The 17,484-nt window shown below is 40.1% G+C and overlaps 1 protein-coding gene across 1 annotated transcript; it reads right to left on the reverse strand.

Moving 5' to 3' along the window:
- Window positions 1-11,881: 11,881 nt before the first annotated feature.
- On the reverse strand, window positions 11,882-17,482 carry cfap300 (cilia and flagella associated protein 300). The gene is made up of 7 exons (XM_052587951.1): window positions 15,665-17,482; window positions 14,476-14,557; window positions 14,307-14,379; window positions 14,020-14,177; window positions 13,733-13,905; window positions 13,437-13,503; window positions 11,882-13,350 (listed from the first exon to the last, which is right to left on the reverse strand). Exons 1-7 carry the CDS (start codon window positions 15,772-15,774, stop codon window positions 13,222-13,224), a joined length of 792 nt encoding a protein of 263 aa, XP_052443911.1. The 5' UTR covers window positions 15,775-17,482; the 3' UTR covers window positions 11,882-13,221.
- Between the last annotated feature and the right edge of the window lie 2 nt (window positions 17,483-17,484).

Genomic DNA, 17,484 nt, shown 5'->3' on the forward strand with positions numbered 1-17,484 from the left:
TAAAAGGTTAAAACTAACAGCCTCTTGCTTACAGTTGGTTGTGCTTCGGGTGATCCTTGAAAGTATCCCAGCACTAGGTCCATTCTGACGCCGTCCTCTCCACTCTCTCTCACTTGTGCACTTTCTGTACCGTCCTGTATAAACATTTACATGTAATAATTTAACAGACGCTTTTATCCAAAGTGACCTACAAATGAGAACAATAGAAGCAGTCAGGTCAACAAGAGAACAACAACAACAACAGTATACAAGTGCCATGACAAGTCTCAGTAGCCACGTTTCCACTGTCAGGCTTAAACCGGGCGTGACAGTGCGTGCCAGGGCCAGTCGCGTTTCCACTGTCACTTCCGGGGCTTGATCGTGCCTTGTCAGGGCTTCCTTGGGTCCAACGGCCAGGGCTTTTTGGTCCGACAAAAACCTTAGGCCAAAGCAGGCCAGCTGGGGCTAGAGTGGTTATGAACAAAGGCAGAAATTCTCAGAGTCTGGAGAGCGTCAGCGCAGATCATTTCAGAAAGATAACAGCTTTAACACCAGTATTAAAGACTTAAAGACAAATAAGTTGATCTCAAAACTCACTCTTAGTCAACAGCGAGTGATTGAAATAACTCGATCCGATGTGGATTACAATCACTAAACAAGGCAGAAATATTTCTAAGCGATGTAAAAGACTATGGACGCTAAACATTAACACTACCATAGTAAACATGATAAATCCTTGGAGAAATCAGACGTCAGCGTCTTATTCTCTATCACAATTGTGTATTTATTTAGTAACATATTTTATCTGTCCTCTTGTCTGAGAGTTTAGCTCCACGTAGCATATCATCAAAAAATATAATAGCCTAATGATTTTTGTTCGGGAGCTTTTATAAAAAAATATAGAGTCTTCGCTGCGGATCATTTCAGAAAGTAAAAACAGCTATAACACCAGCAATAAACACTTTTTAATACGTTTAGCTCAAAACTCACTTTCAGTCAGCAGGAGTCTTAGCAATAACTTGATTTGATGTGAATTATAATCACCATTCATGGCAGAAATATTTATAAACGATGCAAAAGACATTTAACTCCATATAAAAGCCAGAAACTAAGCCTTTTTTTTGCACTGGCGTATCTAAAGGGTTAATGGTCCCACCTAGTGATCAACTGTAAAAAATAACAAATGTTACCTCTTCCCAACAGGGAAAACGACCAACAATCAAGAATCTCACACACACACAAACACTATAATTTGCTGTTATACTCCATATAACTCCATATACAAGCCAGAAACTAAGCCTTTTTTTGCACAGGCCTATCTAAAGGGTTAATAGTCCCACCTAGTGATCAACTGTAAAAATAACAAATTTTACCTCTTCCCAAAAGGGAAAACCACAAACAATCAAGAATGCATGATTATATGGTGTTATGGCTTTGCAATCAAACACATTTGTTATAATGGGAGTCAATGGGGCAAAAACAGCCACCAACAACAAATAATGGAGAATTTTTTTTAATATAATGCTGTACAAAAACTAACAATGCATCAAAGCCAGTCTTGTTACTAATCTTTGACATGCCCAAGACCGTGATAAAAGGTTAAAAAATATCCAGTCCACAATCACTTTTTATATTAAAAATATGTAATTTTGTGTGTTTTTTCCCCAAATCAGTGACATAATTTATTAACTTGGTAATTAAAGACTTAAAATCTTGGATTTTTAAAAAAACATTTGGTAGTTTTGATCAGGACTGATGTTGATTAATAGATTTATGCAAAAAAAATTGAAAAAAATGTATTTATCTGATACATTTTACAGCAGTTTAATTTAGTGGATGTTTTCATCCACAAACATAATGAAAGGGTAGTAAATTTGCCCACAGTGTACAGTTGAGTTTTGGAAAAATTGAAAAATTTTCCCAAAATATGGGTCAAAATAAGATTTGTCACCAAAAATCATTCAATCATCATTAATTTTAAATGTAATTATGTAACAAAAGTTACATAACTGTACTGCACATTAACTGTAATGTACTTAAATGTACAAAAAAAGAGATTAAATTAAAGTCTATTAACATTAATTAGTTTAATTTAGTGATTCACCTGTGTAACAACTAAAGGGGGGCTGACACTTTGAGAACCATGGCTTTAAACAATCCTAATTTTTTTTAAATTCATTTTCATTAATTCTTAAAAACTGAAAAACTTTGAAACTATTATTAGAATAAAAACATTTATAACACACCTAATGCATGGGATTCATATCAGGAAAATGTGGAAAAATCTTTAAAAGACAGATATTAATACATAACTTACCAGGAACACGTTAGGTAAGCATCTGATCATCTGTGATAAAGCAGTGCAAAAATTCACACACAGGTATTTATTTATCTTCTGCAGGTTACATGTCCTTTAAGCTAATGTTACCCATTTGTAAACTGGTTATACTTTACTATTTTCAAAAGATAATAAAGATAGCAATTTTCTTACCTCATTTTGCCAGTATGTTTGCAGGACCTCGCAGAACACATCTGACCTTTCTTGTGTTCACAGTTTTTGTCCTCCATTGACATGTAAAAATAAAATATAAAAAAAACAGGAAAATATTAAATAATTCGGGACTGACAGAGCAGTCAGTTGAGCAGCAGCTCACAGTCAAGTTATAAAATAAAACTACCAATAGGAGTTGTTTCAATGTGATAAAGTAGCGAAATGTATAGTTTTATTGTTGCTAATGATACCTTTAGATTTTAGAATAGGTATCATGACTAAAATATTTTAAAATGCTATTAAAATCAACCAAATCAACAATTTAGCATTAAACATTTTTAGCATTCGTTCGTTAAAACAACTGACCTTATTTAAACTATATTTCAATGTTGAAAGTTGGTCATGCGCTGGAAGTTTTTGAACCATTCATCTTTAAATGTTGAAACCACAACTGACCTTATTTCAACCATATTTCAACATTGAAGGTCGGTCATGTGCCGGCTTGGTTACTTCTTACAATGTAGTGATTGTAATTTACAACAAAACAAAAGATACCAATTGCTTTCATGTTGTGACGATTGCGACCCAGTAAGACACAGGGAGAGAGAGATTAAATTGCAGATTTGGTCAAATACAAGCCAGGGTCAAAACCAGAATGTAGTCCAAAAACAAACAAACAAAGAACAGGAAAGGAAACGGGAACTTGGAATATGAGGAAACTCGGAGGACGTGAAGACAGGATCACAAAAAAGGAAAGGACTCCATACAGAGAACAGGAAAAGACTGGTAAATATAGGGAGGCTAATGACAATTAAGTGAAGGCACCTGGTGCAATTAGCAGGAGTGCAATTACTGTGATGAAGGGACAAGGCTAGTGGGAATTGTAGTGCCTACGGTGAAGTTCGGACTAGGCGGACTAGGAATCATGCACACACACCCATCTACATCAACGGAGCTGTAGTGGAGCGTGTGTAAAGTTTCAAGTTCCTTGGCATCAACATCTCAGATGACCTCACCTGGTCCCTAAACACCTCCACCCTGGTCAAAAAGGCTCAGCAGCGCCTTTACTTCTTACGGAGCCTTAAAAAAGTTCATCTCAGTCCCAGGATCCTTGCTGAATTCTACCGCTGTACCATTGAGAGCATACTCACAAACTGCATCTCAGTGTGGTACAGCAATTGCTCCGCATCTGACCGCAAAGCACTCCAGCGGGTGGTGAAAACTGCTCAATGGATCACCGGCACCCAGTTAACATCCATCGAGAACATTTATCAGAAGCGCTGTCTGGGCAGGGCAAGAAACATCATCAAGGATGCCTCTCACCCTAACCATGGACTTTTCACCCTCCTTCCATCCGGCAGACGTTACAGAAGCCTACGCTCTTGAACTAGTAGGCTCAGGAAGAGCTTCTTTCCTGAGGCTGTGACACTTCTGAATACCGCACCACCTATCTAACCTGCCCCTTGTCTTTTACTGCACTGGTCACAGTACTTTACATACATGTATTGCACTACTCATATTTTGCACAGACTGCACATGGTTAAATCCATTACACAATAAACTGTCTAAGTGGTTACTGTACAAGCACAGTAGACTATTTCTACAAAAAATCATTGCACTACTGTTATTTTGCATATAATAGATTGTTCAACAATACTTTGCACACTCATTCAACTGTATTTATTACCACTGTTCTCACATTCCTGCTATTCATAATGTATATATAATCCTTCATTGCTCTGTTCATAATGTACATACAATATCTACATTGCATTCATATGTATACTCTGTATATACTCTGCTCAATACTGTATATAGCAACTCCACTGTACATTCTGTATATCATAGCTTTACTTACTCTGCACTTTTATGTATATAAAACACTATATTCTTGCACTTCTGGTTAGATGCTAACTGCATTTCATTAGCTCTGTACTTGTACTCTGCATAATGACAATAAAGTTGAATCTAATCTAATCTAATCTAATCTAAAGTGCCTAAGGGGAAGTGAGCCCACTAGTGGACACCCAGGGAAACAGAAGGCGTTTCTCAATGTCAAGGATACTTCCTTGGTAGGACTGATCCTTCCAAGTCACTTCCTTCAGAGGCTAGGTGAGACTCCTCTTTAGCATACAGAAAACACGTAAATGGAACAGGCTAGCAAGTGCACGTAATTGCGTCATTACGTCAGTGAAAAGGTCCGTTTGAATAACGCTGTGAATGGTATCATTAAATTACTTTGGACTACTTAACTAGTTATTTATAAAAGAAATGCCGTTGACGCAACCAATTGTTAAATGACAGGTCCGGTTCAGTTAACCATTTGTATTTGTATAATTTACAATATCAATTCGGTAGTAATTTGTACTGGCATTTAATCGTCAAACTTTACTTATATTTACTACAGTTATAACAAATGTTTGGTAACGTAAATAACCGTTAACGCTCCAACTACGTTAATGTTCAACATTTTTAAATTTTTGAACTAACGTTAGATAGCAAAGCTGCGCGCATAGGATTGTGTGTGATTTGAGAGCTCGAAGAGCGTGAAGGATACACATATGCATCCTTTCCTGTGTATGGGATATTCTTCGAACGAAGGACTCAATTCCGAGGATCCTCGACATTGGAACAGTCCTTCGACGGATGTCGATGACGTAGCATACTCAAAATACTGGCTTCCGAGGATCCTTCCTTGACATTGAGAAACACCGAGAGACTAGACAGCGTGACACATGTACGAAAACATATTTATTTTGTCTTAGATTTCATACTAAATTCAGACAAGCTCAGTACTGACTCGTTTTCCTTCAGTTTATTTTCGTGAATTGAAATGTGGATTGTGGGTGACAGGATCTTTTAAATGCACCAGTCAAGGACGCGAAACAAATCTGCCTTCGGACTGACATAAGTGTTTTAACATTTTCGTTTTCTCCGATTTTTCTGTTTGAATAGTGATAAGTTTTCGGGACAAGCGTATGGAACTGAGAAAAAAAACGGTAACGTTATATATTTTTGGCCATTCGCAGACTTATGCTTAAACTACATATGTAGTTATTTTTTACGTTTTGTGCAGTCTTCCATGGCTGAATGATTGCAGGTATTTTTGTGTAATGTTATAGGGGGGGTGAAATGCTATTTCATGAATACTGAGTTTTTTACACTTTTAAAGAGTTGGATTCCCATTCTAAACATGGACAAAGTTTCAAAAATTAATTTTGTACGTTTGAAGAGTATTTCTGTTCCAAAAATACTCCTTCCGGTTTGTCACAAGTTTCTGAAAGTTTTTTTGAGTATGGCTCTGTGTGACGTTAGATGGAGCGGAATTTCCTTATATGGGTCCTAAGGGAACATCTGCTGGAAGAGCGCGCGTTCCCGTATAGCAAAGCACTGAGAGGCTGAGCACAGACATTCACTGATCAGAGCGAGAGCGTCGCGAAATGTCACAAAAGGAGTGTGTTTTTGGTTGCCAGGGCAAGACAACCCTGCACAGATTACCAAAGAAAAAACAACATTAAGGGACCAGTGGATGGTGTTTATTTTTACAGAGCATCAACGGAGTTGTGCAAGTGTTTGTGTTTGTTCCCTGCATTTTGAAGATGCTTGTTTTACAAACAAGGCCCAGTTTGACGACGGATTTGCATATCGTTTATTTCTTAAGGATGATGCAATGAAAAAGGGTCACGATCGTGTGTTGGAACCACAGGCGGTGAGTAAAACTGCTTAAAATATCTCTGCCTCCTTGTTAGTGCGTCCGCCTACCATGCCGGAGACCCGGGTTCAAGCCCCGCTAGGAGCGAGTCGTTGCTGCTGCTGCTCTCGTTCAGTTTCAGCCTCGGGATCTGATTCTGGATCATAAATAAACGGCTGAATCTGACTGTTAGCCATGGTTTGTTTTGGATGATGTTTTTTTCCTCAAGGTAATGTCACAGCTTCCAAACGCTCTCAACGCAAAAGCCTACATGCGCTCGTGAATTTTTAGCTCCGCCCACACGTCACGCCTCCAGTCGGTCGTGTTTTTCCGGGAAAAATCGGTACAGACTATCTTTCTCTTATGAATATAATAAAACTAAAGACTTTTTGGAGTTATGAAGGATGCAGTACTACTCTATAGGTACTCAAGATTAACAGGATATTGAGTGAAAACGAGCATTTCACCCCCCCTTTAACAGCAAACTTCAGCTATTGTATTGATCTCAGTTTGTTGTGCTGTAGGCTACTTCAATGCTTTAAAATTGTGTCTGTTGTTAGTTGTTTTTTGAGTGCAACTGAAACTTGTATCTGACTACTCATCTTTCATTTATCCTATGGTGTGACATTTATGCTCTACCCACTCGAAAATCTCATAGGCTAAAAACTTCCTTCAGCGACTTTTGATGATGTAGCATGAGAGTCATGCAGTCTTCGATTTGAGAAGCCCCTACCCAATTTCGTAATTCCTACTAGTTCTTTATTAAATATAAAAATTTACTTGTTCACTTCAATGCTGCAACAATGGTCACTTTGAGAACGCCTTTGGTGTGACAAATGTCTGGAGTCCTTATGCCATCTCGCCTATTCATGGCCAATAGCGATTAAGCACCGCCCAACACATACAACACTTAAAGCCTCTGTTATTCTTTCCGTGTCTGCGAGTCCACTATGGACCGCTAGGTAGACGTGACGTAAAAATAGTCATCGGAGAGTGTGCACGAATGCTCTGAGCAGATGACAGAATGCCTCCCATTTTTTGTGCACATACACTTTTGGTAGTATAAATACAAGTTGTCTACATCCGTGTTGCCGTGTGCAGTTCTGGATCGTTCATGCGGAAGTATAAAGCCTCTGTTTATACTTTTCGTGTGTACATTCCAGACCATACAGCGCAGACACGGACTTCTTCCAAAAGCATATGCTGACGGTCCACTCTGCAACAAACAATTGCCCAGAATAATTGCACATCTTGCTTTCTTTATATTCTTTTATTGACGGATTGCACAGGTTCGAGTAGCAATGGGCTTTTTCACACTGTCTGCACATGTGCAATTGTGCTTTTGAAGTATACTGACCACACGCTGTTGTCCGCTAAGAGCCTCTGTGCACCATAGCGGACACTAGCGGACTCGGAAAAGTATAACAGAGGCTTAACACAGGCTTCATGCTATATCAGTGTGCTGCACACCATTTCATCAGATTTCCTTCATGAAGCAGATTTTCCATTGCCCGTAGAACGATCTTTCATGTTCTCAGCTAGTTTCTTTTAAAGTTCAACGGACGAGGAGCACAATGTGGACCCAGTTGTCTTTGTCAATCTTGATTTATGGAATACTTCGGAAGCTCATTTCAGTTGTGAATCGTACGATGAAGACGTGTTGTGTATGAGCTCACGAATAAGAGTATTCTCAACAGGCTATTACTGAAATGATGAGACAGACGTTCGGATCAATATGCAGAACTTTAATTATGAGAATGGTCAGACAGGCAATGATCAGTAACAGTGTCAGGTATGTTAGGGATAACCAGAATCGATAACAGAAACAAGCAGGCAAGCAGGCAACAGAAAATCAGAGTCGGTGTAAACGATCCTAAGGTCAGGTACTGAAGAAACAAACACAAGGAAAAATGCTCGGAAATGTCAGACTGGCTAAACAAGACTTCGCAATGTGGCTGTGTGTGAGTGCTGCTTATATGTATGTGTAAATGAGGTGCAAATGAGGGATATGGTGACATCTGGTGTTTGATGGGTGGAATGGGTGAACTGAACTTCTACTGAATATCGTGGGCACTCCAGCTAATGATCGTGACACACCCCAAAACAATCTAGGAGGGCGGTGGAGCGGAGACTGAACAGAGGGAAGGGACGGAGGGCCAGGTCTGTGTGGGAGATGAGGGGCTGGGACCGGGGCCTAACTCGGGAAAACAGGTGCCCTTCCTGGGCCTAACATAGGGGCCTGCCATGGACTTAACTCGGGAACAGGGTTTAACTCAGGAACAGGGACCCGCCGTGGATTTAACTCGGGAACAGGGCTTAACTCGGGAACAGGGGCCAGTCATGGGCCTAACTCGGGAACAGGGGCCCACCCTGGGCCTAACTCGGGAACAGGGGCCCACCCTGGCAGATCAGGTGGCGTGGGAGCCCATCAGAGCGGAGCAGGTGGAGCTGGAGCCCACCAGGGCGGAGTAGAGGACCACCACAGTCGAGAAGATGGGACAGAAGCCCACCAGGGTGGAGCAGAGGACCACCATAGCTGAGCAGATGGGACCAGAAGCCCACCAGGGCAGAGGACCACCACAGCCGAGAAGACGGGAAAGAAGCCCACCAGGGTGGAGCAGATGACCAAAGCCGAGAAGACGGGACAGAAGCCCACCAGGGCAGAGCAGAGGACCACCACAACGGAGCAGATGGGACAGAAGCGTACCAGGGCGGAGCAGAGGACCACCACAGTGGAGTCGATGGCACAGGAGAGCAAGTCTGGTCAGGTGGGACTGCAACCGAGAACATAAACAGGTTAAAAACGGCCTCCGTGGCCATGATGAGATGGTAGCTGGCCTCCGTGGCTTTGACAGGGCAGGCAGTGAGTTCATGGAGGACCTCCGTGGCCGTGACAGGACAGAAAGAGTTGTTGGATGGCCTCCGAAACCATGTCCGGAACGAATGAGAGCTCATAGACGGCCTCCATGGCTGTGACTGGAGAGGACGAGAGCTGTGGAAGTGCGGCTGAGATGTGACAGGGCACTGGAAGTTCGGCTGAGATGTGACGAGGCTCTGGGGGTTCGGCGGAGAGATGACGAGGCTCTTGTAGACCTGTGGTGATTTGACTGGGTTCCGGAAGATCAACTGTGACTTGATTTTGCTCATGAAGATCATTGGTGACTTGACTTGGCTCATGAAGATCATTGGTGACTTGACTTGGCTCATGAAGATCATTGGTGATTTGACTTGGCTCATGAAGATCATTGGTGATTTGACTTGGCTCATGAAGATCATTGGTGATTTGACTTGGCTCATGAAGATCAACTGTTGTTTTACCTGACTTTTGGGTGTTAGTAGTGACTTGACCTGACTCTGGGAAGTTGACGGGGACCTAACTTGACTCTGGAAAGTCGATGGGGCTGGCAGTCATCTTGTGCAGTGGCGCTGGGCTGGCGGCCACCTTGTGCAGAGGCGCTGGGCTGGCGGCCATAACAGGACAAGGCTCAGGAGTGGTGGATACTGCAAAAGTGCGGTGTTCCTCCTCCACAACACCCACAGTATATGCGGAGCTGCTCAGTTGGCGTGCCAGATCAATAATACTGCAGAGTCCAGTGAGGATCATGCAAAGGCATGAGTGAGCCGAGTGGCTCAGATAAGCCACCATGAAAAAAATATCATCAGGCATATCTCGTCCATGATAGATAAATGGGCCAACTGAATAAAGTTCTTCCCATAGTCCTCGATGGGCCAAATTCCCTGACGTAAACACATAAGTTGGCTTACTGGATTCATGACTGACCTTCTGTAATGAGGAGACAGAGACGTTCGGTTATATATGCAGAACTTTAGTTATGAGAATCGTCAGACAGGCAATGATCAGTAACGGCGTCAGGTATGTTAAGGATAACCAGAATCGATAACAGAAACAAGCAGATGTCGTGACAGGCAGCAGAAAATCAGAGTCGGTATGAACAATCCAAAGGTCAGGTACTTTATAAACAAACACAAGGAAAAACGCTCCGAAATGTCAGACTGGCTAAACAAGACTTCGCAATGTGGCTGTGTGTGAGTGCTGCTTATATGTATGTGTAAATGAGGTGCAGGTGTGGCAAGAAGATTAGCTGATGAATGAGTTGCAGGTGTGACAAGGTGATAGTGATGCAGAGGCTCGTGGAAGATGTAGTTTGGGTGTGGTGCAACAGATGAGAGGTGCTAGTGTCCAAGTGATATGGTGACATCTGGTGTTTGATTGGTGGAATGATCCTGAGTGGATTGCCCTCTACTGAATAGAAGCCCTCTACAGTGCTTCAGCCTGGTTGGTGCTCACGGAACAGGACCCAATATTCAAAAGAGGAAAACCAAGGTCAAGCTCGGACCAAGGAAACAGAACCGGAGCACACAATGTTTTGAATAATTTATTGATAAAAAAAATGACTAACGTTTCGACGCTCATGCGTCTTCTTCAGAGTCAAACAATGAAAGGCAACATACAGATTTTATAACATTGAAGTGCAAATCATTGGCCACAAGCCTAGATGGGTGTGGTACATCAATTAATTAATCATAATTAGGCACTCAGGTGTACTCCAGTGTGAATTACAAAAAACATGAGAGGCTCAGTTCCTCATTCAGACCATTAGGTTCCACTGTGTTAAGAGTGAAAATCCAGAATGCCTCTCTTTGTAGTAGGTACTTGATTATATCGTCGCCTCGTTTGGAGGGTAGAATTCTTTCAATCCCCCAAAATTTTAAGGATGCATTAGAGCCGTGATTAGCTTGTACATAATGTCTCGCAATTGCATAGTCCATATTAAGGTTTCGAATTGGTGCTTTATGTTCTGCAGTGCGTAAGTTCGTGGGCACTCCAGCTAATGATCGTGACAATAACATGGTGAGCAGATGGTTTTTCCTATCTCTCTCTAAAACTTGAGACACTGCACTAATGCAGACATGTTCATTTGAGTTGGTGCTTATGCTTCCCACTCTTGTTCATGTACTGCTTTTAGGTGTGGACTCTTAGGAGTCCTGCAGCATATTTTTGTTGTGCATGATGTTTTTGAAATTTCATGCTACCAAGCATTAGTTTGCCCGACTAATTACTAATACAATTTCTTTCAGCTCTGCTGCTGCTGCATCAAGCTGAAACAAATTCAGGGATGAGCTCATGTATGAAGAGTTTCTTATAGCGAGCCTTCTTATTGAAGCTTAGTGATAGTGGCAGAGCATAGTGGCAGAGTGATAAAACATCAGGTGGTAGAGTGAGCAGATGTGTTTTTCCTATCTTTCTCCTTGCTCGCAGATGCCTCTCTCTCTCTACTTCTATGCTGCACTAATGCAGGCATGTTAAACTGATTGGTGCTTATGCTTCGGACTTTTGTTTTGTGTACTGGTCTTAGGTGCAGACTGTAAAAAGTCCTGCAGTAGATGTTGGTTGGGCGCTGGCCTGACTTTATGATCAACTTTATGTTTCAGAGGTTTTTCCCACAATTTGGGTGTTTTGGTTACTCATTAAGGAGAATCGGGCTATTGTATGGTTACACTATCCAGCTTTATAGTACTACCTGTTTTGGAAGTAATGCTGTCACTTCTAATGTGACTGATTGTGTTGATTTGGATTTGCGTTACCTAAACTTGTGCTTGAGTAGCAAGTTAATGATACTAATGCAGAGGTTCATCCTTTCTCACTGGAGATTGTTTTGTGACCATATATCTAAGGATGTGTACTTCTGCAGCCAGATTGTCAAGAGACACAGGCAGGTTCCTCAGGCCTGCTTTTGGAATAAAGCTTGGCAATACTGTATTCTTCCTTTGAACTGGCCTGAATGGTGAATGGACACATCTCTGGCACCATTGTGGCTCCAGGGTGTCTGAGGTTTGAGTCACCTTAACGTCGCTGGCATTAGCTCAATCAAAAAAGCCATTTTTTTAGACACTGGCATTGTTCTGGCACTTAAACAGTTCTTACCCTATGTAACGGTTTACAAACTTCATAATCTCGGGAAGAAGGAGGCGGGAACTGGCGGACAATCAAAATGAACTTTAATTACAAAATAAACACACAACAGTGCGACAGCCCCTCGTGGACAACTGTCGCACGCAAATAAAAACCAAACACAAAATAAAATGGTCCTCTCTTGTCCTTCACAGTCGTCACTCCTCTTTTGTATCCATCAGATCTCCTCTGTGGGACTCTGAGACCAGTGGGTCGAGCAGGTGATGCTCATTTCCAATCACACCACCGGCCTCGCTCCATTCCCGCGGCTCTCGGCCCGCCCTACTCATCCCAACCCAATTGAGTGGATGTCACATTTAGATCAGGATGGCAACACTGCTGTGATCTTATACCTAATTCGTAAGGGAGGCTCACGCTCTCATCCCCTGTGTAGGTTGGTGAGATGTGTTATTCTTTGGGTGCAGACCAAGTTCCTGTCAGTCAGAGCAGTCCATATCCCAGGTCACCTGAACTCAGGAGCGGACTTGTTCTTGAGACAGAGTTTGGAGGCTGGAGAATGGAGAATGAAGATTGCACCCTCAGGTGGTGAGTCTCATTTGGCAGTGGTCCAGCCGAGTAGAAGTGAACTTGTTTGCTTCAAGTATGACTATGCATTGCCCACTCTGGTTTTCCCTGTCTCCTCCGTCACCTTTGGTATTGGTTTGGTATGGCCCCGTTCTGGCCCACTCAGACGTGGTTCTCTGAATAAGTTAATCTGTTAGCCGGCCCTCCTTGGGAGGTTCCCCTCAGACACAACCTGCTGACTCAGGTTCGGGGCATGATTGACACTCCCATTCAGATTATGGGTGTGGCCCGAGTGGAGTGCGTTGATGTGTTCCGGTTTCTCAGCAGAAATTACATACACTTAAAATTATCACTTGAAATTTATTAAATACCATGTTTCAAGCATGAAGCTACATTCAAAATGTATTTACAGAATTGCTACATTATATTCTTGGAAGGTTTTCATTCTAGGTTTAACTGTTCATTTAATTAACGTTCTCCCATCACTTGATTAACATAAATTAAAGATTGTGGTTGTAGTGTATAATAATGTCTCAGTGTTTTTATGAGATCTAGGGCCCTTCATTTAAAGTCCCCTATACCAAATGAATGGTATAGGACGTACACATGCCTTTTGAATGGATCAATACAGAGGTAAGCAAATGTCTGCTCATTTTCTGTTGCAGATGGGTAGCACAATCCACTGTGATCCTAATAAATAAAAAAACAGGAATGTTAACATAATAAGGAATTCTGCATCTTTAATGATAATAATGCACAAGAAATAAGAGACATACATGAGCAGAAACTTTCAAGATTGTTGTGACCACAGTGATCTCTTTTGTTTCTCGATCCTTTTGAACACTGTAAAAGACATATGAAAGAGAATGTATCATATGACAACCAACCATACATTTGTTTGGGTATCATGGTAAAGACGTCATGTGTTAAAAAAAAAAAAAATGTGTATATCCTATATGATATTACTCCATTAAACATTTATCCACATTAATGTGTACTCCAGTTTACTTATTTTGGTCCCACATTCATGTGAAATGTTAAAATGGAACAAACATGTCTGTAAAATTCTCACCTGACCAAGTCTTTGTACATAATTTTTGCTGTCTCAATATAGGGATCGATGACATCCTCACATTGGCAAAGTTCACCACCTAAGACCAAATGCTTGAACAGTCTAAATAAAAACTCCTGACGATCACTTGGACTGATTATATGATAGTTGTTAGAATCTTCTTCAAGCAAAAGCTGTCAGAGAGCATGCCATACAACAGAGGTTAAACAATAATTTTTTTGATACCACTATGATCAGCCATGTTTGAGAGCATCATTGATAAAAGTGAATGATGTAACAATACATACCATCCTTAACTCATCAAAGTCTGGGTATATTTCATGATAACATCTGACAATGTGGCCAGATGTACGCACTATTCCATTTGAGTAAATTGGATTGAATATATCTACTGACACCTTTGTGCATGGAACAACTTCAACATTTACATGTGTGATGTCTCTACCTGTGAATGGTTAAAAAGCCATGAGCCATTATTAGCCTTGATGAAAGGAGATATATACATAAATTGACATAAAACATTGTAAATGAATTCCAATGGCAATATGCCTTATCATCAGAAGTATTAACATACCCAGTGGTGTCCATGATCCAGCAGTATCAAGTACCTTTAAATTGTTCTTCACACATGGATCTTGAAAGAAACTCTGAAAAAAATAAAAAATAAAAGAATACTAATAATAATGTTGACTGTTTAATGTTGCTGTGACCAAGAAAGTCGAAGTTCATGTGTGAATATTTACCCAAGCAAAGTCATTGCTTTTATAAGACTGGAAAGATTGGTCAAAGTTGAAGGCCTGGATGTTAATTCGACCTAGCATGGACCTAAAAAGCAATGATGAATTTAAGAATTGGTAATTTATCAATTTTTGATAGAAAGTGCAAGAACAATTAATCATGTAATCTTATGTCATTTTTATACTGATCATCTGATAAAATACCAGTAATGTGTAACTTAAGTAATCCACAATTTTTACATAATTTCACCCATTTTACTCAGTGAAATAGGTAGTTTCTCATCAGGAAACTACCTAAAGAATCTACAATGACATATCCGGTTGACATGCATATAGGTAAGAAATCAAAACAGCTTTACAAGAATCTGTTCATTTGGGATTCCCCCTAAATTTTGTGGGGTTGATTTTGAAACATCCTATCTGTCTTTTAAACAAATTACATCGACTAATTAGGAGTGAATCATGTTTCCATGATGTTATTTTTTTTTTGTATATCAAAAACGTCTTACAGATTTGAAGTGAAAAAAATAAGCTGCAGATGTAAAATGGATATGCATATTTTGCGAGACATCCATTTGATCAAGGAGGTTTTCTCTTTCTTTTTTCTATTTTTCATGGCATTGTTATTTGCTCTTCTCTTATTTGTTTGTGATTTGGATAGCAGCCATGTTTTATAAAGCATCACAAATCATCAATTCTTAATTGAAATTCAGTTCATGGTAATAAAATGTGTACATTTCTAGTTAATGTGTTTTATGGATGCAGAGACTTATACATCTTTTCATTTCCGAATCACAATCAGAATGAGTTTTATTGCCAAGTATGGTATTTGTATTGGTGTTAGGAGCTTCCAAAGCAGAAAAAGTGCAAAATACAGACACACACACAGGCAAAAAGATAATATACAGATAAAGGAAAAATAAATAGATTAATAGAATAAAACAGAAAAATTAAAAAATTAAAAAAGACAATAAAATTAAATATAATACAGTACAGCAATAGAAAAATAGTGGAAAAAACAAGATTCGTCCGTTTCTTTCAAATTCATCAGTTTTTCATTTCCAATGTCTTACATATAAATTAATAAAATATTGTCGAGAATCACACACACTATAAGCAATTTTAAGCAGAAATGTGTTAATGAGCACAAAATTAATGACGCGCCTCTTGTACCACCTATAGAGCATATTCTTACCATTTCATCAGGAGTCGTGATATCTTAGGATCTTGCTGTAACGTGAATTTTTTTGTAGAAAGCAAATTGAAAGAGAACGTTTGCTCAAATGAAAGTTTCTCTTCCGCCATGTTTCCTGTTGTCCGCCGGTTACCATGACGACTGACGACAGTCGCGCTCACGGTGCAAAATGACGCGGGAGCAGAAGGCCTGCTCGCTCCTAGGACGATAACTGAAGATAATGGATAATGATGATGATGGAATCAATTTCAGAATGACTTTTTCCAGCTAATGAACATTGACACCCAGTAAGAGTCCATTTAAAAATGCAGACAAGCATTTTTGTTATAGTGCCGTGAAAATGTATTTGTCCCCTTCCTGCTTTCTTAAATCTTTTTTTTCTTTTTGCATATTTGTCTGTAAAACACCAATGTGTCCCTTAGCAAGACACTTAACCCTAGTTGCTCCAGATGCGTGCCGACCTCTGACATATATAGCGATTGTAAGTTGCTTTGGATAAAAGCGTCAGCTGAGCTAAATGAATAAATGTAAATGAAGCTGCAAAGCAGCCCCAGACCATCACATTACCACCACCATGTTTGACTGTTGGTATGATGTTCTTTTATTAATGAAATGTGTGTTGGTTTTACGCCAGAAGAAATGGGGCACACACCTTCCAAAAAGTAAAAGTTTTGTCTCATTTTTCTTAGGGATAATCAAGTAATTTTTTTTTTGCAAATGTGAGATGAGCCTTTGTGTTCTTTTTGGTCAGCAGTGGCTTAACTGTTCCATGGATGCTGTTTTTGCCCAGTCTTGTTCTTCTTGTCTTTGTTGAATGAACACTGATTTTCATAGAGGCAAGTGAGGCCTTCAGTTCTTTAGATGTTGTTCCGAGTTCTTTTATGACCTCCCGGATGAGTTGTTGTTGCCACTGCTAGGAAGGTTCACCACTGTTCTAAAGTTTTCTTCATTTGTGGATAATGGCTCTAAAATGGTTCACTGGAGTCCCAAAGCCTTAGAATTGGCTTTATAACCCTTGCCAGACTAAAACATGTCAAATTTGTTTCTCATTTGTTCTTGAATTTCTTTAGATGGTGGCGTGATAGGTTGCTCTTTAAGCATATTTCACTTTGTCAGACAATATCTATTTAAGTGATTTCTTGATTCAGCTGGTCTGGCAGTAATCAGGCCTGGGTTTGGCTATTGAAATTTAACTCAGCTTTCTAAACACATCTTTCATGATTTAGCAAGAGGGAGCAATTCATTTTTCACTTAGGGCCAGGCAGGTTTGGAAGGTTTTTTTCCCTTAAATTAAATCATCATTTAAAAACTGCATTTTGTATTTACTTGCATTATCTTTGTGTAATATTATAATTTGTTAGATTTTTTGAGTCTTTTAAATATGCAAAAAAATAAATATTAAGAAACAAGAAGGGAGCAAAAAACTTTTCACGGCACTGTATCTTTCTTGGTGTGCATGGGTCGTAAGATGGGTTCCTTAAGGGTATAATGAATGACAATACCATGAAACCTTTTGACCATGATCAAGAATTTCTTCATGCCAAGAGTACAATGAAAAGGACATTTATACATTAATGCATTTTGCATTCTATTATTCAAAGAAACTTATAGTGAAATCAGTATATAGTTTGAATCAGGCTTAAATAAATCGACTAGAATTAAACCCATTACTTTGTCATTACTAGTGCCATCCTCTAGGTTCACAGCATTTCATTCTTCCATGTCCAGGATTTTCATGTGTTTCTGGAAGGAATGCATTTACGTATGCTGCTCTGGGTCCCGCTGATTCCCACCTCAACAGAGAGAAGTGTCACATTTCA

The sequence above is a fragment of the Carassius gibelio genome, chromosome B21 (genome assembly GCF_023724105.1).
Source record: "Carassius gibelio isolate Cgi1373 ecotype wild population from Czech Republic chromosome B21, carGib1.2-hapl.c, whole genome shotgun sequence".
In the NCBI taxonomy this organism is placed as follows: Eukaryota; Metazoa; Chordata; class Actinopteri; order Cypriniformes; family Cyprinidae; genus Carassius; species Carassius gibelio.